The sequence below is a fragment of the Ochotona curzoniae genome, unplaced genomic scaffold (genome assembly GCF_017591425.1).
Source record: "Ochotona curzoniae isolate NIBS_2020 unplaced genomic scaffold, NIBS_Ocur_1.0 contig_2235, whole genome shotgun sequence".
Classification (NCBI taxonomy): Eukaryota; Metazoa; Chordata; class Mammalia; order Lagomorpha; family Ochotonidae; genus Ochotona; species Ochotona curzoniae.
The window spans coordinates 1,654,446-1,682,118 of record NW_024465384.1 but is presented as its reverse complement, the minus strand read 5'-3'; the positions used below and the strand labels follow the sequence as shown (position 1 = coordinate 1,682,118).

The 27,673-nt window shown below is 48.3% G+C and overlaps 1 protein-coding gene across 1 annotated transcript; it reads left to right on the top strand.

Annotated features, from left to right (window-relative positions):
• On the top strand, window positions 1-23,148 carry CCDC77 (coiled-coil domain containing 77). Its single transcript, XM_040972198.1, has 12 exons — window positions 1-85; window positions 1,473-1,525; window positions 3,823-4,018; window positions 7,553-7,695; window positions 8,114-8,210; window positions 10,890-10,962; window positions 14,524-14,615; window positions 16,215-16,363; window positions 19,204-19,423; window positions 21,331-21,456; window positions 21,550-21,702; window positions 22,390-23,148. Exons 2-12 carry the CDS (start codon window positions 1,488-1,490, stop codon window positions 22,534-22,536), a joined length of 1,434 nt encoding a protein of 477 aa, XP_040828132.1. The 5' UTR covers window positions 1-85; window positions 1,473-1,487; the 3' UTR covers window positions 22,537-23,148.
• Window positions 23,149-27,673: the final 4,525 nt, after the last annotated feature.

Genomic DNA, 27,673 nt, shown 5'->3' with positions numbered 1-27,673 from the left:
ACGGATCTGTGGGTGGCGCCGCGACGCTCCCTTATTTGACTTTTGTTTTTCAGTTGGGTTCCGCGACTCGGAGGCATTTTGTGTGGTGAGTGTGTGTTTTTGGGCTTCGGGTGACGGAGTCAGGGATCGAGGGCTTGGGAGAGAGTCTGGTAATTCGGAAGTAGCTGTGTGATGTGGCGTGGAAGGGAGGTACGTGAACTTGGAATCCGGAGGTTCTCAGAGTGGCCGGCGACCCGAAATGGGAAATTCGACTCTGCGAAAGGACAGGCGGGCTACCGGGTCCTCCCCAATCCAGGCTAAGCCTCAGTTTTCTCATTTGTGAAATGTAGTGGGGAAAAAAAAAAAGATACTTAAGTTGTTGGAGTAAGTAGTACAGTTGAAATGCTGAGTAAATGGTAATTGCTAATGAAAATCTCCAAAAAGCGATTTCTCAGCAAGAATAGGAGCTGGCTGGAACGCATTCGTTTATCCATAGATCCTTGGAGAATTGCAATAGTAGGTTATGACGCTGTCCGTGAGAGGAGCCGTAGCAACAAGGAGTGACCAGTGTCCTGTTGCAGTTGGAAAGTCTGGAGAATTCATTTGGATAGCGGAAGTCACGGAGAGATCAGAAGATGCGATCAAAGTTTTCATTTACAGCCTAGATTTAGGTGTGTAGAAATTGGAGCATTGTAAAAGGAATTGTTTCAGTAGGGACAAAAGGAAAAAGAAAAAGCTCTTGGAAACAAAGAGTATGTGGGTACATTGACAGAATAAGAGGGAGATAAGCTGAAGACCGAGTTCAAGCAGAGAGGAGCCCGGGGTGCTGAGGAGCCCGGGGCAGGAAGGCAGTATAATACAGAATTAACAGAGGAGCTGTTCTCTGTTCACACTGGCCCACAGCATCGTTCTCCCGACAGTCATATTGTAAGTGGACATACCAGGTAGAAAAACCCCAGAACAGGACATGACGTCATCTCATGACTTGCTCCAAAGCAGAATGGATAGGTGAAGCCGACTACTAAGGTAGCCCACATCGAAGCTAATAAAAAGAAAATTCTCTCGCTCTCTTTTAAGATCTATTTATTTTTATTGGAAAGTTGGAGAGATAGAGAGGAAGAGCTTCCATCCAAAGTGGCCACCACAACTAGTGCTGAGCCGGAGGCAGGAGCCTCTACTGGGTCTTCCACATGGGTGCAGGATCCCAAGGCTTTGGGCCACCTTTGACTGCTTTCCCAGGCCACAAGCAGGGAGCTGGATGGGAAGCAGGGCCGCTGGCACTCGAACCGGCAATCATATGGGATCCTGGTGCGTTCAAGGCAAGGACTTTAACCACTAGGCTACTGTGTTGGGCCAAAACACTCAATTTCATAGTTTCATGTTCTTTGTGGCAGGCGGTTAGGATGTTGGGGAGGAAACCAGTTTCTACATCCTATAGTGTATTTATTATTCTGTTCTTGGTTCCTCATTATAAATTTCTGTGTGTTTGATAGGTGTGACTTGACAGCATGAACTTCACCCCGACACGTACTCCTGTCTACACAAAGTAAGACATTCACTGATTTTGGAATTGTTAAATTAAGGATTCGAGACACCTGTAGTTTTTAGTCTGAATCAGCATAGGAGCTAAAAAGAGCTTTGTTTCTTCAATCATTGTTGGAATTATATTAACTCTCATCTCTCTGGTATGCAGAATTTAAATTTTAAAATAATGACTTTTTATGTGAGTGCTGTTGAATTGAATGGGCCCAGTGTCAGTGGGTGCTGGAATACAGAGGAAGCAGGCAGAGCCCTAACATGAGACGTTTAATCTTGGTCTTGCCATCAGCTTGCTGCCGGGCACATCTTCCTCGTCTTCCTCTCCCCTCCGTGCCATGGCTCTCACCTGCAGAATGTCACAAGTACCTTTTTTTTTTTAAAAGAAATGAATTATTTGAAATTTTTGTTGTTGTTTTTATTGAAAAGGCAGTTTAGATTTATGTAGCGAAGTAGAGACAGAGAGAAAGAATATTCCATTCCCAGCTGGCCACCATTGCCAGAGCTGGGCAGATCTGAAGTCAGGAGCCAGAGCCTCATCCAGGTCCCCAATGAGGGGGCAGGGTTCCACTGCTTTGGGCCATCCTCTGCTGCCTTCCCAGGCCACAGGCAGGGAGCTGGATGGGAAGCGGGGCAGCCGGGACACGACTGATGCCCACGTGGGATCCTGACACCTGTAAGATGAGGACTTAGCCATTGAACCATTGTGCCAGGCCCGGTACCTCTTATTTTATCTGTTCACCTGTGCTTTTGGTATTGTTATAAGGCAACCACCTCCAAAAATGTGAAACACTAAGTAAAATAATATTTCTATCATAACATTTTAATGATTAAAGACATGTTAGGTATTTTTCTTCATAGAAGTTAAGAACAAATTTTGTTCTTTTTCCATTCTTGCTTACTTCCAAGTGAATGTTTGCAGGGCAAGGCGTTTAACATAGAAGTTGCCGCTTGGGATAATCATATTTGAATGCCTGATTTGAACACCTACTACTCCATTTCTGATCCAGCTCCCTGCTAATGGCCAGGGAAAGCAACGGAAGGTTGCTCACGTCCTTGGGCCCCTACACCTTTGTAGGAGCCCCTGAGGAGGCTCCTTACTCCTGGCATCTGATTGGCTCCATTCTGGCCGTTGTGACCATTTGAGGAGTGAATCAGCAGATGGAACATCCCTCTCTCTCCTGTCTATAACTCTAACCTTTCAAATAAAAACAAAGTAAATATTGAAAAAAAAATTATTTTTCCATTAGCTATAACTCTGGCCTCCCAGAATAAAGTTTCTCCACTCTGCCATTTTGTTCTGTTGTGTATTGCAGACAGCCAGATTGGAGTGATTTTTACATAAAGCTTTCTCTACTTGTACACCGTTTGTTTTTTGACTTCTGTTGGGAAGCTTAAGACTCTTGTTTGCCAGAAGTAAGCCAACAGACAAAAACTCCTTGTCTAGCCTTAATCATTCTTGCCATTTGTGACATGGAGTCACTTGGCCAGAGTTCTTGTGTTTCAGGTCCTAGGATCCAGCATGGTGGCTTCCATTGCTAAGTGTCTTACAGTACTAAGGTTCTTAACTGATAATGTAATCTTTCTTATAAGGAAACCTCAAAATCTTCTTAGAAAACTGAGTCAAAAGCTTTTTGGCGACAAATATTTTGAGGTCCATGCTTTTTTTAAATTTTTTTTTTATTATTTTTATTGCAAAGTCACATATACAGAGAGGAGGAGAGACAGACAGGAAGATCTTCCGTCCAATAGTTCACTCCCCAAGTGGCCGCAATGGCTGGAGCTGAGCCAATCCGAAGCCGGGAGCCAGGATCCTCTTCCAGATCTCCCATGCAGGTGCAGGGTCCCAAGGCTTTGGGCCATCCTCAACTGCTTTCCCAGGCCACAGGCAGGGAGCTAGATGGGAAGTGGAGCTGCCAGGATTAGAACTGGCGTGCTCAAGGCGAGAACTTTAGCTGCTAGGCCACCACACCAAGCCCATGCTTATTTTTAACAAGTGTATCCCATGAACTTTTTGAAGAAGCTTCATGTATTCTCTTTTATAATGCTTTTTATACTCATTACATGTATTGTGAATACATATAATATATTTTGAATCACTGATACGTGACAGGTCACGAAATGATTCACAAACCTCTAACATTAAACTGTCAGGCTGTGGGAGCACCCTAATTGGAAGCACTTTAAGAACACAGACACAAAATACTTTTTATTTAAAAAGCTGTGTCTCATAGATGTCCAGAGGCTAATAAGTGTGTCCCATAGACTAACAACTGCATCTTAACACAATGCTTCCTTTGACATCAGTGATCGCACCAGGTGGCAGGGAATGGCGGACTCAGTGGAGTCAACTCCCTTGCCTTCTGTCCAAGATCGTCTGGCTGTCCTCTGCCCATCTCAGGAGCTTCTGGCGTATTATCAAAAGAAGATGGCTGAGTGTGAGACAGAAAATGAGGACCTACTGAAGAAACTGGAGCTCTACAGGGAAGCTTGTGAAGGACAGGTGAGAAAGATGATTGGCCCGAAGTGATGGTTCAGTGGCCAAATCCTGAACTGCAAACACACCAGGATCCTATCTGGGCACCAGTTCATGTCCTGGCTGCTTCATGTCTCATCCAGCTAACTGCTTTTGGCCTGGGAAAGCAGTAGAGGACTGCCCAGAGCCTTGGGACCCAATACCTATGTGGGAGACCTGGAGACCTGGAAGATGCTCCTGGTTCCAGCCTTTGGATTGACTTAGCTCCTGCTGTTGCAACTATTTGAGGAGTGAACTAGTGGATGGAAGATCTTTCTCTGTCTCTTCTTCTTCTCTGTAGATCTGCTCTTTCAAATAAAAATAATAAACAAACAAATAAATAAATGGAAACATTTAAATATCCATTATCCATGATATTGTTATTCCTAATTTGAAGCAATACAGATGCAAATTAACCTTCCCCCTTTTCTTATACTTTATTCCTTTATGTTTTTTAAATCATCTTAACTACTTTTTTTTTTTTAAGATTCATTTTACGTATTTGAAAGGCAGAACAAGGGAGAGGTCTTCTATCCACCGAGTCATTCCCCAGATACCAGTGCTTACTGGAAGCAGGAGCCATACGGGATGCTGACACTGCACATAGCAGCTTTGCCAGCTGCCGCACAAGGCCAGCCCCTGTCTTAGTTACTTGTAGGTGCACACTTCAGTAGTGTGGAGTATTTTTATATTGTTGTGCAACTGATCTCCAGAACTTTTCTTTTGCAAAACTGTGTTGCTGTTTCAGAGGTGTTTCTGCTCGGTCCCATGAGCATCCAAGCAGCTGCCTCTCATGGGGTGCCATACCACTGCTGTCGTAGAAGCCCTTCGTGCCTCTGTGGGTGGCAGAACTTTTTCATCCTGGAAAATGAAACTGTCCTATTAAATAAATTTCCATTTCTGCCTGTTTCTGCCACTTTATCCTGTAGCTGCTTGCTACCCTCGTGAATTTGAGTACTTCAGCTGCTTTATGTACGTGGACTCTTAGGGTGTTTTTCTTTTTGACTGGCGTGTTTCAGCTAGCCTGAAGTCCTCTGTTTTGCCCAACTTGCAGCATGTAACAATATTGCCTTTCCTTTTTTTTTGGATGTTTTATTTTTAACATAGTTCATAAAGTTGAGAGGGATACCTGCCCATGTGGGTCTCTGGTTAGGGTGCAGAAGGTCCGGATACGGAGGAAAGTGGATGGGATGAATATTTCAAATTTTTTTCTTCTGTATCCACAGGGATGGAAAGAGAGTAGGTCACTCATTGCTATAAAACTACAACAGCACTCAAAGATGGAAACTGGGGGGATGGTCATTTGATGACATCCCAGAGACCCCGATGTGAGGAAGAGTTGTTCCAACGATGTTCCTTGAGTGGTTTTGGTAGTTCTGAGATGTTGTCTGCTTTGTTGCATCAGGGTTGAGAAAATCTTTGCAAGGTCTGTTGGCTGACCAATTGCACCTTAGCTTATCTGCAAGCCCAGGAACATGTTGCCAAGCATGATCAGGAGAGTAGTCCAACCTGTTCTGTTTTCCCATCCTCTCACAAGGCACTTGATGTCCTCTGCTGGTCTAGATGAGCTGGCCATCATGTCCTTGATGTGCATCTGGGCATGCTGTCCACTATGCTGGGCATCAACAACTGAGGAGGCCAGTCCTGATGCCATGCACTCAAAGGTCAGACCATGCATCCTGTGATTTTCCCTATGTGGCTGGGGTCTGAGTCCAGTCATCTGGTTGGAGAGTCCCCCAAGGAACCTTGCTGGGGGTGACCTCACACTTGACTCTTCTCTGCACCAGCCAGTGCACATGCCAGTGGATGCAGCGCCTGGTCAGTTTTGCCCCCAGCCCCTCTCTCACATAAATTTATGGATTCTGCGACTAGCTCAGTCCAGCTTACCACAGGCTGGGTTTTCATGCAACCAGCCAATGCTGCAGCTTAACCTGATCTATACTGCATCCCATCTGGCTTTCTTGCACATGCATTGGTGTTGCAGCTTAGCTCAGCCCTACCTGCTCCCAGACCTGACACACACACGTGCTGACAGGTGCTGCCACCTTGCCCAACTCAGTCCACCACCAGCCCTGGCTCCCATGCTCACTAGCAGGAGCTGCAGCCTAGCAGAGGAGTGCCCACAGTTTCACTACCAGGTCCCCTCCCAGCTCTGGATCCTGTGCCTGTCAGAAGGTACTGTGGTTCAGCCTTCTGATATGACTTGCACCCATTTCTTACATTTGCCAGGAGTTACTATGTCCTAGCCTGGCCACAAGGCACCGATTCTGGCTCTTGCATGCCAGCAGATGGAGCAGCCTAGCCTACCCTGTCCCAGCCCCAGGTCTTTTGTGTGTTACTGGATACTGTGGCCTAGTCTGAGATGGTCCACCCCTGGTCTTTGCATTCAACAAAAGGTGCTGCAGCCTGGCTCAGCCCAGCCCTCTCCCCTTCTCTCCTCACAGTTTGGTTCTTGCCATTGGGTAGACCAGCCTAGCCTATCCTGGCCTAGCCCTAGCTGTCATGTGATCTGTCAGGTGTTACAGTCCAACCCAGCCTGGCCTGCACTCTCTCCTGGTCTTCACTCATGCCAGTATGTGCTGTGGACTGCCCAGCTGGCCCTCTCCCAGACCCAGCTCACACACGTGCCAATAGATGCTGCAGCCCAGCTTGGCCGGGCCTGTTCCAGCCCTAGCTCTTGTGCTCACCAGCAAAAGCTGTAGCCTAACAGGGGCTTTCCCAGGTTCCCCTACTAGGCCCACTCCCAGTTCTGGATCTTGCAGATATCATGGCCCATCCTGATATGGCCAGTCCCCAGTCCTGGTACCCACGAGTCCCTGAATGGTCACAACAGCCAGAGCTGAGCTGATTTGAAGCCAGGAGCTTCTTCCAGGTTTCCCACATGGGTGCAGGGTCCCAAGACTTTACACTATCTTCCACTGCTTTCCCTGGCTACAAGCAGGGAGCTGGATGGGAAGTGGAGGAGCTGGGACAGGATGCAGGGCCCTTGTGGGATCCCGGCATTTGCAAAGCAAGGATTTAGCCACTTGGCTATTGTGCCAGGCCCCAACTGCCTTCCTTTTTAACACTCACGTAGGCTCTCTTTTGGATCTATGTAAACTGCCCCGTCTTCCTAGCATACCTGCTGTTGCGCTTGTCCATCTTGAGCCTCACACACAGCCCTCAGAGCCCTGCTGTACTCTCCTTCAGGCCAGATGTAGCGCATGCGCTTCCCTTGAGGGATGACTGATTTCCTTGTCTGCACCTGAGTCTCGCCGTGATCAGGGTCATGCTGATGCTGATTACAGGCATTGCTAAAAATATAGAAATGAAGCAAGTGAATCATATGGCATTTCGGGGGTTACAGTCTGTAAAAAGATGTCAGTTTCACACGCGTCCTGTAGCTTGAAACACAGTCTGTGGCTGTCACTTTTATTTTGCGTTAGTGAAATCATCTGCTTTCTCTGCATGGCCTGCTTCGTATCCAGGAAGCAATACCCTCTTTGAAATCCAGTGACTTCAGTTGTCTTACTGTTTGTGCAGCATAAACTGGAATGGGATTTGCAGCAGAGGGAGGAAGAGATTGCTGAATTGCAGAAAGCGCTGAGTGACATGCAGTTGTGCCTCTACCAAGAGCGGGAACATGTTTTACGCCTCTATTCAGAAAATGATCGGCTGAGAATCAGGTACTGGATAGAAGAGATATACTCCAAAGTAATTAAAACAAAAGAAGTTTCTGGGTTGGGCATTGTGACACAGCAAGGTAAGCCACCACTTGGGATGCTCACGTCATGAATTGAGTCCCACCTCTGCTTTCTCCCTTGACCTCCGTGAGGCAATTCTGGAGGGGAATTGAGCTGTCTGAGGGCAGCATTGCCCGCACAGCACACCTCAGTGGCCTCTGCTGCTCCTGTCCAGAAGAAGTCATTTCCTGACTGCTTCCCTCCAGATGCCTCAGTGGGAATGCCTGCAACACAGCTAAGGTCTAAGGTGGATCCCATGCATGTTTAACTCGAGCTGACTATTTTAGAATCAAGTAATGAGGGAAATCCTTTAAACAGAAAAGGTTATTCACGGTGTGTTTTCTTTCTGTTCAAAACGTAGGGAGCTAGAAGACAAGAAAAAGATTCAGAATCTCTTGGCTCTTGTGGGAACAGACACTGGAGAAGTGACCTATTTTTATAAGGAGCCTCCCCACAAAGTAAGTCATCTGTGATACAAGCACCATCAGTGTGGCCCTAACAGAGTAAGTACGAGCTAGCATCCGTCATCAGGGCGGTTTCTGTCCCTGGACAGCCATCATAGTCCTGAGTTTTCCTGAAACACTGCCATGATATATGAGCACCAGTTCAAGTCCTGGCTGCTCTGCTTTAATCTAGCTCCCTGGCTAATGCACCTGGGAAAGCAATGGAAGATGCTCCAAGTACTTAAACCCCTGCCATTCAAATAGCAAACCTGGATGAAATTGCAGACCCCAGGGGACAAAGTGGATAGAAGATCTCTCTATGTGTCCCTGCTCTCCGTAACTCTGCCTTTCAAATAAATAAATCTTTTTTTTTTTTTTAAAGATTTATTTTTATTATTTTTTCATTGGAAAGGCGGATATACAGAGAGGAGAGACAGAGAGGAAGATCTTCCATCCGATGATTCACTCCCCAAGTGAGCGCAACGGGCCGATACTATGCCGATCCGAAGCCAGGAGCCTCTTGCGGGTCTCCCACGCGGGCGCAGGTTCCCAAAGCTTTGGGCCGTCCTCGACTGCCTTCCCAGGCCACAAGCAGGGAGCTGGAAGGGAAGCGGGGCTGCCGGGATTAGAACCGGCGCCCATATGGGATCCAGGGCGTGCAAGGCGAGGACCTTTAACCACTTGCGCCACCGCGCCGGGCCCTAAATAAATCTTTAAAACTAAGTTTTTTTTAAGATTTTCTCCAACATCTTTGGAAAATAGCATTTTTTTAGAACCCATTTTTCTAAAGCAGAGAAGCTTGGGCCATCCTCCATTCTTTACGAACTGGCACTCCTATGGAAAGACAGATAATGTCTTTACCCAATATGCCACAATGCCAGTCCCTGGTACTTAAGTGTTATGATCTTTGCTGAAACTGATTACAAACATTTAATAAAAGCAAAGTGCAGAGGCTGGTGCCTTGGCTCAACAGTCTAACCCTCCACCTTCAAGTGCCAGCATCCCGTATGGGCACCAGTTTATGTCTCAGCTGCTCCATTTCGGATCCAGCTCTCTGTTTATAGCCTGGGAAAGCAACAGAGGATGGCCCAGCTTCTTGGAACCCTGTACCCTTGTGGGAAACCCAGAAAAGGTTGCTGCCTCCTGGCCTTGGTTTGGCTCAGCTTTGACCATTACAGCTATTTAGAGGGTTAATGAGTGAATGGAAGATCTTTGTCTATCACCTTCTCTCTGTAAATCTGCCAATCAGAAATCAGCCGCATACAAGTGGTACTCTTCCCTATTTTAAATCATTAATAATTTTGGGTCATTTCTCTCAATGGACAAGATACTACTTGGGTCACCTGCATCCTTTGTTGAAGTGCATAGTTTGAGTCCTTGCTCTACTTCTGATTGAGCTTTCTGCTAATGTGCCACCAGGGAAACAATAGGCAATGACTAAGAACTTGGGTGATAAGCCCAGCACAGTAGCCTACAGGCTAAAGTCTTCGCCTTGAATGTGCCAGGATTCTATATGGGCACCAGCTCTAATCCCAACAGCCCTCTTTCCATCTAGCTCCCTGCTTGTGGTCTGGGAAATCCTTCATGGACAGCCCAAGGCCATGGGACCCTACACCTGCATGGAGACCCGGAAGAGGCTCTGGGCTCCTGGCTTGGATCAACTCAGCTCTGGCCATTGCGTCTGCTTGGGGAGTGAATCACTGAATGGAAGATCTTCCTCTCTCTCTCTCCTCCTCTATGTATATCTTACTTCACGATACAAATTAATCTTAAAAAAAAATCTTAGAACTTATGTGTCTGCAACCCATGTAAAAAACGTGGATTGAGTTCCTGGCAATCCTGCTTTTGACTGTTGCAGGCAGTCAGAGTGAGCTAGGAGATGGAAGCGCTCTCTCTGTTTCTCTCTCTGCTTTCAACTTGAACAAACAGATAAATACATGTATTTTTAAAAAAGATTTATCTATTTTTATTGGAAAGGCAGACTTACAGAGAGAAGGAGAAACAGAGAGAAAGATCTTCCATCTGCTGGTTCGTTCCTCAAGTGGCAGCAGCAGCCAGAACTGAGCTGGGCTGATCTTAAGCCAGGAGCCAGGAGCTTCATCCAAGTCTCCCACGCGGGTGCTGGGTCTCATGGTTTTGGACCATCCTCGACTGCTCTCCCAGGCCACAAGCAGGGAGGTGGATGGGAAGTGGGGCCGCTGGGACACGAACCAACGCCATATGGGAGGATCTCTTTCTGTCTCTACCTCTCTTTCTGTAATTCTACCTGTGAAATAAATCAATCTTTTTTAAAAACTGTGAAGTTTGGGGCCCTGCACGATAATGTATTGATGTAATCCATGTCTTGCATGCACTGGGATCACATATGGGTGCTGGTTCATGTCTGGAATGCTCCACTTCCCATCCATCTCCTTGCTTGTGGCATATTTTTGTTGTTACTTGAAACTATGTGCTTAACATTACTGTGTTTTTGTATTTTTCTTTGCATACTTTTTCCTGTTTTAGTTTATTCATCAATACTGAGTTGTATCCATTGTAACCCTTGGCCCTCATGGGCTCTCACATGCATGATTATCTTCATGATTATTTTCGGTTTTCACCAACTTCGATGTTTGAGCTGCAGAACTCAGGCATTTACAAAGCAGAATCTTACATTTACGGAAAGGCTGCTTATGCACGTGTTTTGCATCTTAGGTCAGCATTTTCCAAAAGACCATCCAGACTGTAGGTGTGGGTGAGCAGAATGGATCTTCAGCTTCCACTGCAGGTAACAGCTGTGTTGCTGGAAATTCTGACTGATGCAGGATTGAAGACGACATTGCAAATAATTAGAATTTTTCTCCTATCCTGTGAAAACTCATGTTCATAATGGTGCCTCTGATAATCCCAGATCTTACATGATCTTACATGATAATTGAGAGGACCAGTTATCATGTAGACCACCAATTAGGGTGGGAAGTGTCAAGCAATGGGGGAAAGTTGATGAGACAGCTGCCGCCAATCTCCTTTTTTCTTTCTGTGTCTGGGCAGAGAAGGGGAGAGGCCCTCCTCCGGCAGCCCAGCCTCATCAGTACTCAGGAATGGGATCACTCCAGGGTCCCCAATGTGGAACATGTTCCAAGGATACTATAGTTCTGAGTTGCTGTTGCTTTCATTGCTCCAAGGTTGACAAAATCCTTCCAAGTTCTATTTGCTCACACAGTCCACCTTAGAGTCTCTATTAGCCCAGATACCCCCCCGGGAGAGCTGTCCAGTTTGTTCTGTACTCCATGGTACTTGCTGTCCTCTGCAGGCCTCAATCAATTGGTCGTCATGTCCCCAATGAGCATCCAGGCATGCCATCTGCTGCACAGGCTTGGCAGCTGTGGAGATCCTGTTCTGACATATGTACTCCACAGTCAGACCACATATCCTATGGTTTTAACGGTGGTTGGAGTTCAGAGTCCAGTGATATCTAGCTCCCCAAAGAAGCCTCACCAGAGGTGACCCCAACCTGACTCCTGCGTTGTGCCAGCCAGTGCGGAGTCCAGCTCAAGGCCATCACCCACATCAGCCTACGCATACACATTAGTGGTTGTAGTCACCTGGTCTGTTCTGTCCCTAGCCCCATCTCATACATAAACTAATGGATGCTATGGCCCAGCCCAGCTCTGCCCATCACACACTTGACCTTCAGGTATGCCAGCAGGAACTGCAGCCTATTCAGAGCAACCCCTAACAACCCCCATCAGGCCTGCCTCCAGCCTCTGCATATGCCAATATGTGTAGCAGACTGGCCCAGTCTGTCCCACATCCCATTCATCTCTCATATACCTCAATGGGCATTGCAGTCTAGCTCAACCCAACCGACTCCATTGTCCAGTCTACACTCATGCTGGTGGGTACCACTGCCTGTCTAGCCAGGCCCACCTCCAGCCCTGGTTCTGATGATCACCAGTGGGAGCTGCCACCCATCAGAGGGGGTTGCCACAATTTGCCTACTAGGCCTTTTCTAAGCCTCAGATGTTGTACTTTGTGAGTAGTTCTGTAGTCTAGCCTGACAGCACTAGCCCCCCACGGCAAAATCCAATCAGCCTATGCTTATTCTGGCTCATCCATGCACCAGTGGATATGATTACTTAGCTCAGCTTCACTCTCTTCCTGCCAGTGGGCTTTGTAGTCCTGCCCAACCTGAACTGCCCACCGGTGTGCTTGAGATCTGCCACCGGAATGTGACTTAATAGAAATCTTAGGGAACTCCTCTGTCAGGATGCAGTCCCTACAGGTGAGCACAAGAACCAAGGCTAGGAGCAGCCTAGACCAAGCCAGTTTACAGTGCCCGCTGGCATATATGTGGCTCAGGTCTGGGGGTGAGCTAGGCTGGGCCAGTTTACAACACCCACTAGCAGATGTGAGAAGCAGTATGGGGTGCAGAACAGGATGGGCTGGGCCACAACACCAGCCAGTTCATATTACGGCCAGGACTGGGACCTGGCTGGGCTGGGTTTGAACCAAGGGCAGGCCAGGCCAAAGCTGCTGCACCCACTGGTGAATGCTGAGGTGAGACGAGATATACCAATCTGGGCCACAGCTCCCACCACCGCATTTAAGACTCAGGACGGGGCAAGCCTAATAGGGGAGCTGTGGGCATTGTCCTGCTGGACCATTGCTCCTGCTGTTGAGTGTTGGTTGGTACAGCCCAGTCAGCTTTCACATATTTCAGCAGGTGGTAGAACCTAGCCCAGTCTGGCATACCCCAGACCCAGTCTACGCACCTGCTGAGGGGTACTGCAGCCATGTCCAGCCCAGTTCTCTGTCCCCATTCTGGCTCTTGTGCTCACCAGTGGTAATTACAGCTCAGGTGAGGCATCCCCTTAGCTCCCTACCAAGGTTGTTCCCAGCCACGGATTTTGCATGTGCCAGGGGTTGCTCCGACCCAGCCCAACCTAACCCATCACCCATCTTGGCCTCTGCCATTAAATGCTACAGCCTGGCCCGCCTTCCCTCTGCCCCGGATCCCAACTCTCACTGTGGGTGCTGCAGCCTAGTTCTGCGTGGCCTGGTTTTCATGCAAACCAGTAGATGTGACAGTCTAAACTAGCTGGCATTGCCAGCTCCCCTTTCTGGCCCCTGTGCATGCCAATATGCTGTAGTTTGGCCTAGCCCTGCCTGGTCTGCCCCTCCAGAGCCAACCCATACACTTGCTGACAGGCTCACTAGTGGGAATGACCGCTTACCTGGAGAATTCCCCAAGATCCGCCCCCTCCCAGGCCCACTCCCAGACTCAGTTATCACATGTGCCAGCAGGTGCTAGGTCCTTACCCAGCACAGTCTGCCCCCCAGCGTTTGCCTTTGTGTGTGCTGGCAAGATGTTGCAGCCTGGCCTGCCCCATACCCAATTCTTGGGTGTGCCTGCTGGTGTTACAGCCTGGACCAGCCCTTCCTGTTCCCAATCCCATGTCTATGCATGCTGGTGAATTTAATGGTCATGCCTGTCACCACTCCCACCCCTCAAGCAAACCAGCTGGTATAGCAGTCCCACAGGGGTGAGCCCATGATCCCCTACAAAATCTGCTCTCATGAGCTGCTTAGTGGCATAGCCCAGCCTAATATGGTCCATATTCTGTCCTGACACACACCAGCAGGTACTGTGGTCGAGTCTTGCCAGGCAGGCCCCCAGCTGTGGCTCTTGTGTGCACTGGAAGGCAGTGGTTGATATTAACCATCCCAGGTCAAGTCTCCCACATGAGCAGGTGTGTTGGTTTGGCCTCGAAAGGTCCTCCAGTTTCCTTCCTCTTAACCACCCAGTCTCAGTCCCCTCATTTACCTGCAAGTTCCCTGAGAAGAAAAAAGAAAGAAAATGGGGTAGGTGACTGGGCTGGCACACTGGTATAGTTAACATAAGTTTGGCATCAGCCAGGCCCAGGATGCCTGTCAGCTATTAGGTGCTTTTCTCCCAGCAGTGTAACACTTTGCTAGGTATAATGCAATCTAGGCAGTTGCCTACAGCTAGGGCAAATTGCGTCTTTTTCAAGTTAACCTTGTTTGTTGAAAATGGTTTGATATGTTACAATTAAAGTGCTCAAATTTAGCCTTTCTTCTTGTTTACCTATTCTGATTAAGTAAGACTTAATAGACACAACCCCAAGGGTTTGTATTTGATTCTGCTGGAAGACGAGTCTGATTTCCCAAGTGAAATCCTGCAGAATTCCCTTATGGAAATTCCTGTTTGAAAAATGATATCTCCGGTAAATGTGCCTTTTTCTTCCTTTATTTCAGTTGTAGGTCAGCTGCCCTTGGAATAGCAATGCTGGCGTCTCTTGATGGACTTTCCTGTTTTCTATTGTAGATCCTAAAGTAAACAAAAAGAGACCAGCAGTGAGGGAGAAAGAAGAAAGTTCTGAGCAGAACCACAGAGACTTGCAGACACTCACGCTGCAGGTAACATGGGGGTGTTTGTGCCAGGAGACCAGGATGATTTCTAATCATCAAGGTTTGATTTTTTTGTTTAATGTGTTTCTTGGGGGGGGGGGGCAGTTTTTTGTGTTTTTTTCTTTTCTTTTCTTTTCTTTTTTAAGATTTGAAAGGCAGAAAGAAAGAAGAAAATCCATTCACTGATTCACTCCCCAAATGGCTTCAATAGCCAACACTGCATCATTCAGAAACTGTGAGCCAGGACCTTCATCCTGACCTCCCATGTGGACGCAGAGACCCATGCAGCTGCTGGGTCATCTGCTGCTGCTTTCCTGGGCACAATAACAGGGAGCTGGGTGGGAAGTGGAGCAGCTGGGACTTGAAACTGCCACCCATACAGGATGCTGTAAACATGACTTTAGCTGCTATACCATAACTGTCATCGCCTAAATTAGCTTTTTATAGCATACTCTCATTATCAACAGTATCTTACACACAGAACACATACAGGCATCCTGTGACGGAGACATTTTAGGTTGTTCCTGATTTCCAGGAACTTACATTTTAAAAATGGTTACTTGCTGGTTGAACATTGTGGAAGTGCTGATCTAAACTTTTTCATATGCTTAGTCCTTTTCAACAAAGCCTCCACAAGATAAGGATTACATCGTGGGGCTGGTGCCATGCTGTACTAGCTTGAGCCTGCATCTCTTCAAGTCACAGCTGTCCACTTGAAATTGACCTCCTTGCAAATGTGCCTAGCAAAGCAGCAGAAGATGGCCCAAGTCTTTGAGCTCCTGCAACCACATCAAAGACTTAGAAGAATTCCTGCTTTCAGACCAGGCCAGTTCCAGCCATTGCAGCCATTTGGGAACTGAACCATCAGATGGAACACTCTCTCTCTCTCGCGCTCGCCTCTCTCGCTGTCTGCCTCTCTTATCTCTGTGACTCTGCCTTTCAAAAAAATAATAATAATAAATGAATAAATCCTAAAGGAAAAAAATTCACACTGAGATTGACCCAGAGGTGAAAAGAGAAATGCCAGTAGGTCGACGTCTGGGATTGCATCCGTAGATTCAGGGCCTGAGTTCTAATATCTAGGGAGGCAGAGAACCTTAGCTGACATCATCTGACACCTTGCCTTTTCATCTGGGTGCACTGAAGGGCTTGTCCTCCTTGGGGTGGGCCGCTCCGTTGTTTTACAGGATGGTTTTTCATCTTTGGTCACCTTCATGTGAAATCATGACAGCAACTCAGAAATAAACTGCACTGTATTCATGTTTACTGTCTTTTTTTTTTTTTTTCAATCAGAAATGAACCCATTTCCATGCACCTAGGGCATTCTTAAAAGGGAAACAGAAATAGCCCAACTCGAAGTCTGGGGAACTGGACTTTCTAAGCTTTTATGATGAGATGGAGCTGCAGGGCTCAGTGTGGACAGAGAGGCTACTGTTGCACAGCCTTAGATAAAGAGAAGCAGAGTGGAGCTTTTCCTACAGCCTAGGGTACTGCTGTGTTTTTAGTCTGTTTGGCTTGTGGGTTTTCGCCCCTGAGGTTTTGCTGACGGTAGGCGGTCAGGAGTCATAGCAGTGAATACCTCTCGGGCTCACCCGTCTGCTTCTCTAGGTGGAAGCCCTGCAGGCTCAGCTGGAAGAGCAGACCAAGCTTTCTAAAGACCAAGTGGAAGGGCTCATGGAGGACAGACGGATCCGCACCGAGGAAATCCAGCTTCAGCACCAGAGAAATCAGGACCGAATCAAAGAGTTAACCCAGAAGTGAGTGTTGAGGAGAGCTGTGCCTAACAATTGTTTCCTTTTTCTGAGTGGCTTGAAAGTCAATGGTTTTACACAATAACAATGTAACGTTTTAGAACTAAAAGGGACATTGAAAAAAGCTCTCTTCAGGTTCTGTCCCTAGAGCTGGTGGCATGGCTCAACAGGCCAGTCTTCCACCCCGTAGAAGATGCTGCTGGTATCCCATATAGGCACTGGTTCCACTTCTGATCCAGCTCCCTGCTTGTGGCCTGGGACAGCAGTTGAGGACGGCCCAAAGCCTTGGGACCCTGCACCCATGTGGGAGACCCGGAAGCAGCTCCTGGCTCCTGGCTTTGGGTCAGCTCAGCTCCAGCCATTGCGGCTGCTTGGGGAGTGAACCATCAGACAGAAGATCTCCTCTTCTCTGTTTCTCCTCCTCTCTGTATATCTGACTTTCCAATAAAAATAAGTAAACCTCATAAGTTTTTATTTATTTATTTGAAAGAGTTACACAGAGAGAGAGACAGAGAATTTTCTGTCCATTAGTTCCTTCCCCAGATGGCCACAGCCACATGGCAGAACTCATCTAGGCCCGGAGTCAAGACCTTCCTTTAGATCTCACACATGGGTACAGGGGCCCAAGCACATGGGCCATTTTCTGTTGCTCTTCCCAAGCCATCAGCAGGAAGCTGGATTGGAAGTGAAGCAGTTGTGACAGAAACCAGTGCCCATAGGGGACGCATTGCAGGTGGCAGCTTCCTGTGCTGTGCCACAGCGCTGACTCCCACAGTAGTTTTGAAGATTCCCCCTTTCTCCTTGCCTTCATCTTCTCCACTCTTCCTTCCATCTTTCCTGGTAGACTGAAAGGGAAAGACAGAGTCACCACCCACTGGTTCACTTCCCAGATGGCCACAGCAGCTTAGCCTAGACCCGGCTGGAGTTAGGAAATCCATCCAGGTTCCCTGCCCGTGTGCAGGAGCCCCGATTCTGGTTCCTCTCCACTGCTCTCCAGGTGTGTTTAGCAGGGAGCCAGATCAAAAGCAGAGCAGCCAGAACTCTCTGACACACACTGCAGTATAGCATGTCTGCATCCCATTGCTTAGGCTTCGTGCTGCAATGCTGAACCCCAATTTCCTAATTTCTAAGACAAGCTGTCTTTCCTTTTCTCCACTGTACTTGGTTTCTTTGTCTGTGTCTGGCATCAGTGGCTGTCCCTTCCTGGACCTCTTCCTGGATTTCCGCAGCACCCGTCTGTACAGACTCTGCCATCTGTCTGAGCAGCCTCGGCCCATCTGTGCTAGGCCGGCATCTCCAGGTAAATGTATCGGAATGCCTCGAATGTGCCCGTTATTGGAGCCAGGCTGTTTCCTCCTCGCCTCTCTCCCACTATCACCTCATTCTTGTTTCCATTTGGTATCATGGCAGTACATTCAGTCAGGCGCCAAGCTTACACCTTCAGGGCCATCCTCAGCTCCCCTGCCCGTCATTCCTTAACCCAGAACTACAGGGATTGTAGCCTGAGAAGCCTCTCGGAGCCATTCTCTCTCTGCCGCTCATTCTTCAGTTTATTGCATTTTTTTTAATTGTATTCTCTGTCAAGATTTATGTATTTTTATCTGAAAGGGCAGTTACAGGGAAAGGAAAGATGGATCTGCCATCCTCTTTTTAACTCCCCAAGTGGTCACAACAGCTGGAACTGGGCTGATCTGAAGCCAGGAGCCAAGAGCGTCTTCCAGGTCACCCACATAGCTATAAGGCCCCAGGGATCTGGGACATCCCGCACTGCTTTCCCAAACTAGAGGCAGGGAGGTGGATCTGAAGTGGAACCTCCAGGTCTCCAACTGCATAGTGGCGGTTTAAGCTACTGTGCCACAGTGTCAGCCCCTGAGTACGGCATATTAATTTTTCATTGAATTTTAGTTATTTTTTAAGAGACTAATGAAGATTTCTTTCTTGGTTTGAAAGGCAGTTATAGAAATTTAGTGAGAAAGGTAGAGAATGAGATCTGTCTGCCAGCCAACACGCCAAGTGGCCACCACAGCCAAGGCTGGTCAGGCTGAAGCCAGGAGCCAGGAGCTTCCTCCAGGTCTCCCACAGAGGTGCACAAACCCAAGGACTGGACATCCTCCACTGGTTTCCTAAGCACGCTAGTAGGGAGTTGGGTCAGAATTACAGCAGCTGGGAATCCAGCTGGCATCCCAGGCAGCGGCTTAACGCACCATTCCACAGTGTCAGCCCTTTGTGCAATCTTTATAAATGACTAACTTCAGGCCCGGCTTGGTAGCCTAGTGGCTAAAGTCCTTGTCTTGCAATTGCTGGGATCCCAAATGGGCACTGGATTGTGTCCCGGCCACCCTGTGTTCCATCCAGCTCCCTGCTTGTGGCCTGGAAAAGCAGTCGAGGACGGCCCAAAGCTTTGGGATCCTACACCCGTGTGGGAGACCCAGAGGAAGCTCTTGGCTCCTGGCTTTGGATCGGCTCAGCTCCAGCTGTTGCGGCCACTTGGGGAGTGGATCAGCGGACGGAAGATCTTCTTCTCTCTCTCCTCCTCTCTGTATATCTGACTTTCCAATAAAAATAAATCAATCTTTAAAAATATAAGAATCTAGATAAATGAGGAACCTCAAGTCAACATCCTGGAAAGTGTATCTATAAAGACACATCTGTATACAAGTGAACATCAGTAAATATATTGTTCTTTGTCTAGTCAAATAGGTAGGATTTTTAAAACCACTGGTAATATCTTACCGATCTTCTCTACTGTACGATTTGAAAAGCAGCCATGTCCTCCCTTTTGGAATAGCTGTGCTTCAGATGTGCTGTGCAGGCCTCCTGGTGACCACATGTGCCCTTTGTTTCAGTCTGCATCAGACCCACGAGCTGCTCTATGAGAGCACTAAAGACTTTCTGCAACTCAGGTTTGAAAACCAGAGTAAAGAGAAGGAGTGGATGCTCGAAAAGGACCGTTTGCTGTCAAAGATTAAAGAATACAGGGCACAGTGTAAGAAGAAAGAAGATAAAGTTGGAAAAGTCCTGCCGGTTTTCCATGACGGTCATCATCCTCAGAATGAATATATTAAGGTAATGTCGTACACCTTAGGGAAATTGCTGATTTTTTTTTTTTTTATCCCCATGGAGTGGAAGGAACTCAAAGAATTTCGAAGAGCCTGTGAGTGCAAGCATGCTTACGTCGTCCAAGAGCCGTGCGTGCAGTGTAAGAAGCTGTTGCGGAGGCAGCCCCAAGGAGATGGCCGTGGCCTTGGGGGGTTGGAGGCACTGGACTGTTGACGGAGTGGTGCACGCGGGCACGTTCATTGCACTCCTGTCTCAGGCTGGGCTTAAGCTGCGGCAGAAAACAAAGTGTTGCCTCACGGAATTTGCATTTTGATGAGTGGGAAAACCAGAAATATTAACAAAGAACCAAGAAAATGATAGATGCTGCAGTCATGGCGTTGCATACAACCGTGTCTAGTTGAGGGGGAGCCCGGGGCAGGCTCTGTCATGCTTGCTGCAACCCGGTTGAGATTGAGGTTCGGGTTCAGAACCGTCTGCCATATCTTCAAAGATTATGCATGAGAAGATAACAAGATCTCACTTAGGCGTTTTTTTTTGGTTTGTTTTTGTGAATTTATTTTGTTTATTTGAAACACAGAATTAGGGCGGGGGTGCAGTGGGAGTTGGGAAGAGAGATGGAGGTTAGAGGTTGTCCATCCACTGCTTCATTCCCAGAATGGCCACCACAGCTGGAGTTGGGCCATGGCAAAGCCGGGAGCTGGGAGCTTCTTCTGGGTCTTGCACATGGATGGATGGGACCCAGGCACTCTGCTGCTTTCCCAGGAACTGCAGCAGGGACCTGGACCGGAAGTGGAACAGCTGAGATTTGAACCGGTACCCATATGGGATGCTGGAGCTGCAGGCTACAGCTTAACCCACTATTCCACAATGCCAACCACTAGGATTTTTTTTATTTTAGCAAGAAAGAAAGATTTGTTGTATTTATTGGAAAGCAGAGTTACAGAGAGACAGAGATTGAGGCGTCATCTTTAATCCACTGGTTTACTACCTTGATGACCACAATAGGTGGGGTAGAAGCACACTGAAGCCAGGAACCAGGAACTACGCCTGATCTTCCACATGGATTCAGGCTCCCAAGGCCTTGGACCATCCTCTGCTGCTTTCCCAGGCCACAAGCTGGGAGCTGGATGGGAAGTGGAGCTGCCGGAATTAGAACTGGCACCCATATGGGATGCTGGCATTGCAAGGCAAGGATTAGCCAGTTCAGCCATTGCACCAGCTTCTTTTTACCTGGTCGGTGGAACACGTGTGTTTTGGCTGATGTGTTTTCATTTTTCAAGAAGCATTTCAGAAATGTGGCCCCAAACATAGATTATATTGTCATACTTTGGAGAAACTCTGAGCCCCTCTGTTAACTTTCTAGAGCCAAACGTTTTTCGGGCCTGGCGCTGTGGCCTAGCAGCTAAAGTCCTCGCCTTGAACGTACCAGGATCCCATATGGTCACCAGTTCTAATCCTGGCAGTTCCACTTTCCATCCAGCTCCCTGCTTGTGGCCTGGGAAAGCAGTGGAGGATGACGGCCCAAAGCCTCGGGACCCTGCACTCGTGTGGGAGATGTGGAGGAGGTTCCTGGCTCCTGGCTTCAGATCGGCTCAGCACTGGCCATTGAGGTCACTTGGGGAGTGAATCATTGGATGTAAGCTCTTCCTCTCTTCACCTCCTCTCGTATATCTAACTTTGCAATAAAAATAAATCTTATAAAGAAAATTTTTTTTCTATGTACACTTTTGAGAAATGACTAGCAGAATAGTCTAGAAATGGGAGACTTTCTTCTCGAACATTCCTTGCTGTCCTGTTCTTGAACTTACATTGTACTTCTGGGAACCCTCACTTTGCTTTGACCCCCTAAGTGCCATTTGAATGACTTACACTGAAGGTGTGAGCACGAATGCTTGTGTCCTTTCGACCCGCAGTCCCTAAAGGATAAGTTAGCACAAGAGCAGAAGCTGTCCACCATGTACCAAGAGCAGTGCATCTCCCTGGAGGAAGAGCTGGCCCGGCTCCGTGAGGAGGAGGGAGTGAGGATGGAGATCTTCAAGGTACAGTGTTGACAGCTCCGGATGCAGCCGGAGGGCAGGTGGCCTGGGTGTGTCCATCATGGTCACTGACGCCTCCCCTCTGCTCACATTTAGGATCGCACCAACAAGATGGGGAAGCGGTTACAGGTGATGACGAGGCGTTACGAGGCCCTGGAGCATCGACGGGTCTTGGAAGTTGAAGGCTTCAAGACAGACATTAAGGCACTCCGACAGAGACTCAAAGATCTGGAGCAAATGCTGTATAAGGTAACCACTGCACCCTCAAGGGGTTAGAGGGTGTTAGGTGAAGAGCCGTGGTGAGGAGGGCTCCCCCAGGGACATGCCGGGTCCCTAACAGATAACCATCCTGTGAGGCCCCCCTGGAAATCAGCTCAGGTGCGTGCCGGAGGGAAAACCAAATTAGGCTGAAGTAGTTGGTCACTGCACCTTCAAGTGCTTAATCTAGCCGTACCAGAAACCCATGCTCGCTTCACGTTCAAGGTCAAAAGAATCCTGTATGTTTTGCACATTGGGAAAGTGAGTAATCAAGTAATAAAGTCATTTTCCCCAGTCAGACACAACTTTTTCCGAATTCACGTTGCCTCAAGGCAAATCCTAAAGCCGCTGGATCAGCGACCTGTGTGTCTGTGTTCCAAACAAGGTGAATTAGGAAGTCGAGACGCTTCCTGTCGTTCTGGCCAGTGCTCGGCACATCGGCCTCCCCTTCCTGCGCTCCGTGGGCTGCTTATTGATCTGCAGCTCGTGGCTTCCCCATGGGAAGAGAGAGTCGCATGCCTTTTCTGTTGGCCTTCTTTACCGAACCAGCTGAGTGTTGCACGTATCCTGTATCCGAAGGATCCCACGAGAAAGCCAGTGTAGCCCGGCGTTTGTAACTGCTGAGCCCTCATCCCTAACCAGCTCCATAATCGCTCACCCCCTTTTCCCAATTTCTAGGCAACAGTGAACGCCCGAGCAAACCAGGATCTTGCCATTCTGTGCGAAGTGCGTAACAGCAATAGACGGGCCCACAAGTTGCAAGGGGAGCTGAAGAGCCTCAAGTCCAAGGTGTTTGGCCTGGAGAATGAGCTGAGACTCTGCTGATGACCCCGGATGGGGAAAGGAAACACCGGATCCTCGCAGAGTGTAGACTTGGAGTTCCGGCAGCTGCTGTTACAGAGACTGGGTGAAGAGTCAAGGGCCTTTCCTCGCAGCCTGAGCACCATGCATGCTTTCCACTTGCAGTTAACTGGCCTGAGGGGTCTGGATTATAACTTGAATCACTGGAGATTTTCCAAGTTTCTGGTTTTGTTTGTTTGTTTTTAAGATGATGATGAAAACTCAGGAAGAGGGTATTTTTGTCAGGAACTTGACTGAAAGTCTCAGGGAGGAACAAAATCAAGGCAACCCCCTCGGGTTGCATTTCCCATAGGCAAAAGGAAAAAAAATGCAGCGAATCACCACTTGTCGAATTTGGATGGTCACTGGTAATTCCGGCTGTAACTGTCCAGGCGCTTCCTTAACAGGCATGCCAATCACAGAGTGTCACCAGAGGGCACTAGAGACCCTTCTCTAGAGGAAAATGTTGCTCTGAAAAATTAAAGGTAACACAGTGAGTGAAATTAAAGTGATCTTTGTAAGAAGAGTCTCACATTTTATGGGTAACATGATTGCTTATTTTTAAAAGTATGTATTTTAAAATAAACTTTTCAATAAAATGTAATTGAAAGTATTACGAGTTTTAATAACTGCGGAGTAAGTTAACAGGTGTAAAATGTCTGTCTTCCTCTTTCTTTCCCCCTTTCACTATAACTGTGACTTTCAAATAAATAATTGTTTAAAAACTTTTGAATACAGGGGCCCGGCGTGGTGGCCTGGCGGCTGAAGTCCTCGCCTTGAATGCGCTGGGATCCCATATGGGCGCCGGATCTAACCCTGGCAGCTCCACTTCCCATCCAGCTCCCTGCCTGTGGCCTGGGAAAGCAGCAGAGGATGGTCCAAAGCATTGGGACCCAGCACCCATGTGGAAGACCTGGAAGAGGCTCCTGGCTCCTGGCTTTGAATCAGCTCAGCTCTGGCTGTTGTGGCCATTCTGCTGCTGTTCTCCCAGTCAGTGCAGTGAGCAGGCTTCAAAGGAAAGAAACTGGGACTTGAACCTACACTCTGATATGGGATGCGGGTGGCAGTGTAACATGCAGTGCCACAGCATAGCTCCCAGTTAACATCTCTTGACTCCATTCTTCCATGAGCTTTTACTGTTGTTTTGTTTGTTTTTTGTTTTTAAAGATTTATTTTTATTGGAAATGCGGATATACAGAGAGGAGATACAGAGAGGAAGATCTTCCGTCCGATGATTCACTCCCCAAGTGAGCGCAACGGGCCGATGCTATGCCGATCCGAAGCCAGGAGCCTCTTCCGGGTCTCCCACGCGGGTGTAGGGTCCCAAAGCTTTGGGTCATCCTCAACTGCTTTCCCGGGCCACAGGCAGAGAGCTGGAAGGGAAGCGGGGCTGCCTGGATAGAACCAGCACCCATATGGGATCCTGGGCGTGCAAGGCGAGGACCTTAACCACTGTGCCACCACGCCAGGCCTTATAGCTTAGTTTTTAAAGATTTTTAGAGGAAGAGCTTCCATCCATTGATTCACTCCCCAAGTGGCTGCAATGGCTGGAGCTAAGGCAATCCAAAGCCAGGAGCCCAGAGCCTCTTCCGGGTCTCCCACACAGGTGCCATCCTCGACTGCTTTCCCAGGCCACAAGCGGGGAGCTGGATTAGAACCGACACCCAGATGGGATCCTGGTGCAGTCAAGGCAAGGACTTTAGCCGGTAGGCTACTGTGCTGGGCCCTTCCATGAACTTCTAGAAGTGCCTTCATGTAATTAGCTGTAATTAAGCATACGTGAAAAAGCAGAATTAAAGATAGAGTTTAGAATTATGAACGTAGTTTCAATCATGAATCCAAGTCACAGATGCGTTTGAGGTTAGAGATGGAACTCAAATAGAACAAGAGTGAATTCTGTCAGCCAGATGAGGCACCTGTCACACAGGCATGATTGGAATATCAAGAAACCAGTGTTGTGCAATGCTAAGGGAAAGATAATTTCAAAAAAATAAGAGGGTTGGAGACATGGTCAAAACACCTCTAAGGCACTGCAGCCCCAGAATGACGAAGCCAGAGGAAGGAACTTTAGCAAGGAGAGTGAGAAGGGATTTGGAAAGTGAGACCCACCAGTGACAGATGCAGTAAGAATAGGAGTCCGCCACCTCTGGGGCCATTGTCTCATTTTTCCTTCGAGGACGTACAATCAGGGTCATTGCTTCAAAGTGAGGGGTGGCACTGGCCATGCAACAGACCAGCAGAGTTAGGTTGGGAATGGTGGCAAGGGGCAAGTGACAGAATGGCTTCAGCGTGGCCCTTGAGGAAGGGTCTGTTGAGTGCCAGGGAAAAACTGTGAGGATGCAGCAAGCTCCTGAGGAGGGAAGGGCACAGAGCCACAGCGGGCACAGAGATCGGGCAGCGCAGCCAGGGAACGGCAGGTGAGGGCAGGAAGGTGGAGGGACGGAGGGGAGGCCCTTTCCCGAAAATGTGAAAGGATTGCTTTTCTTTGCTACGTCTCAACCTGCAAATACTGCTTTAAGGGATTTTGCCATTCACGTTCCACTTGGAAAGTGAGTGAGCAGATGGAAGCTGTGTTCATTTGTCTCTGTCACTCTGCCTTTCAAATAAGAAGGGAAAAAAAAAGAAGTTAAAGATGCAAATATCATCATCTGGTCATTGAAAAAAAAAAGGTAATAAAGACATTTTCCGAAAGAGGGGCTGTGAGTGAATAATATCATCTCAGACACGAGGCAGGTAAGTGTCTCAGTAGGCTGGCTTGTACTCACAGGTGTGTGTTGGTTGTGCTTATCTGAGAGGCAGAGCGATGGAGGCTGAGTCCTCAGCTGACTGCTCACTGACCGCCAGCAACAGCATCTCCTGAGCTCCGACATCCTCCTGCTGCCACCTGTGTACCCATGGACCAGCATCACTCCTCCTCCTGCCCCCGTCTCCTCCCGTCTGACCTCTGTGTCCGCTGTCTTTGCCTGCTCTTTGCTTCTAATTGATCGTATGCTTTGCTTTTTTTTTCTTAAAAAAAACTTCAAATTTTTAAAAATTTGAAATGTGGTGTGATAGATAGCAAAGGAGAGACAGAAGGAGAGAGACTTTGCATCCACTTGTTCACTCCCTATGTAGCTGCAGTGGCTATGGCTGGGCCAGGCCAAAGCCGAGGAGTGAAATTTGAACCAGGTTTCCCACATAGGGTTGGCAGGGACCCAGGCATGGGGGCCATCCTCTGCTGCTTCCCCAGGAACGTTAGCAGGGAGCTGGGTCCAAAGTGGAGCAGCCCCAGGACTGGAATTGCTGATGTTCGCGTGAGATGTCAGCCTCTAGAGCTGTGGCTTAACCCGCTGTGCTCCCGGGACTCAAACGTGCTCACATAGGATGCTGGTGTCTCAGGCAGCATACTATTACACACACCACAATGCTGGCCCCAAGGCAGAGGAAGTTTTTATAAAATTCAGGTCAGTGGGGCCAATGCGGTGACATAGTGGGTGAAGCCATTGCCTGTGGTACTGGCATCCCATTTGGGCACTTATTCAAGTCCTGGGTACTCCATTTTCTATCCTGCTCCCAGCTAACGTGCCTGGAGGAGCGGCAGAGGGTGACCTTCGTCCTTGGGCCCTTACACATAATGTGGGAGACCCAGAAGAGCTTCTGGCTTCAGATAAGCCCAATTCTAGTCCATGTTGCCACCTGGGGAGTGAACCAGCAGATGGAACATGCCTCTTAAAGAAATAAAGGAATAATAAAAAAAAAAAAAGTGGGGCACTGGTGCCATGGCTCAACAGGCTAATCCTCCATCTTCAAGTGCCAAGATCCCATGTAGACGTCCCAGATGCTCTGCTTCCAATCCCAGTCTGCTTATGGCTTGGAAAAGCAGTAGAGGATGGCCCAAAGCCCTGGACCCCTACAGCCATGCCAGAGATCTGGAAGAGGCTCCTGGCTCCTGACTTCAGACTGGCTCAGCTCCAACCATCAACGCCCACTAGGGGAGTGAACCAGTGGATAGAAGATCTTTCTTTTTCCTTTTGTAAATCTGCCTTTCCAATAAAAATAAATAAATCTTTTTTAAGGTTTCTGGACAACATAAAAGTTTAAGAAGAATTTAGCATTCCACTTTGTCCAACAGACCTTTCCTGATGCCAAGCACCTGTGTTAGTCGCCCACCTCCATCCCTACGCATCCCTTTACGTAGCCAGTGGGTAAGAGAACAGGAAGACAAAACCCCTCATCCCAGACTCTGTGGTTTCATTGCCTAGGCTTATCACAAATCACTCAGCTGTTTTCATATCCTTTCTTTGTCGCTCAGCCAGATAACAACTTTCTGACTCCACTGGCTCTTGCAAACTAACTTGAAATCTGAGCCCAACACTCAGCACCTCTTCCACGCAAAGCCCTGAAGCAGACAGGAGCCCGGGGCGGCTGCGTCTAGACCGGGTTGGAAACCCTTGCCCACGCTCTGGCCGCAGCAGCGACAGCGGCGTTGTCGCCTCTAGGGGGCGTTGAGGGCCGGGGAGCGCTGCTGCGCCTTTGAATTTTCCCTCTCCAAGGGCCAAGTTAAATTCCAGAGCACCACATACAGTGAGGATTTTTGTTTTCTTTCTTCCATCCCCAGCCCGGGTGGCGGCAGAACTCAAAGGGTAGTCTGTTCTTGGGAGAAGACGGGCGTCTGCTTCGCTCCCTAACCAGCCCTGATCAAATCCCAAGCAGCCGGTGCTTAGATAAGGCGTCTGAGAAACTTGAAGCCAACAGCCCGGCCTCTCATCAGGGACCAGCATTGCCGGCTGCAACCTGAGACAAGCTGCCCAGATGCAACAGTGATTGAGCGTTAAGTGGCATCAGAGTTTATAGCCTGGGCCTATGAACTTAGACAAAGGAGGTTTTCAGAGAGTCGGCCTGGGCCTTGAGCACTTGAGCTGTTTGGGGGCACTCGGCACATGTACCTGGCTTCAGGATCATTGTTCTTCCCTAGCAAAGCCATAAGGTAGGTTAATCCAGCCTTGTGGGCCGCTCTCTCATGAGGGTTGCCTACAGTGTCCCCAGCAGGTGCGTGGGTTCCATTGTGTTAGATCGCAGGGAACGAACACCTCACCCCGTTTTCTATTTAGGCGACGACACCCTGAAAGCGTGACCAAGCCTC

Coding starts and splice junctions, on each gene's coding strand:
- CCDC77 (XM_040972198.1), top strand. CDS start 1,488: ATGAACTTCACCCCGACACGTACTCCTGTCTACACAAA. Junction 8,211..10,889: donor ATAAGGAGCCTCCCCACAAA/GTAAGTCATCTG, acceptor TTTGCATCTTAG/GTCAGCATTTTCCAAAAGAC. Junction 21,457..21,549: donor TGAGGATGGAGATCTTCAAG/GTACAGTGTTGA, acceptor GCTCACATTTAG/GATCGCACCAACAAGATGGG.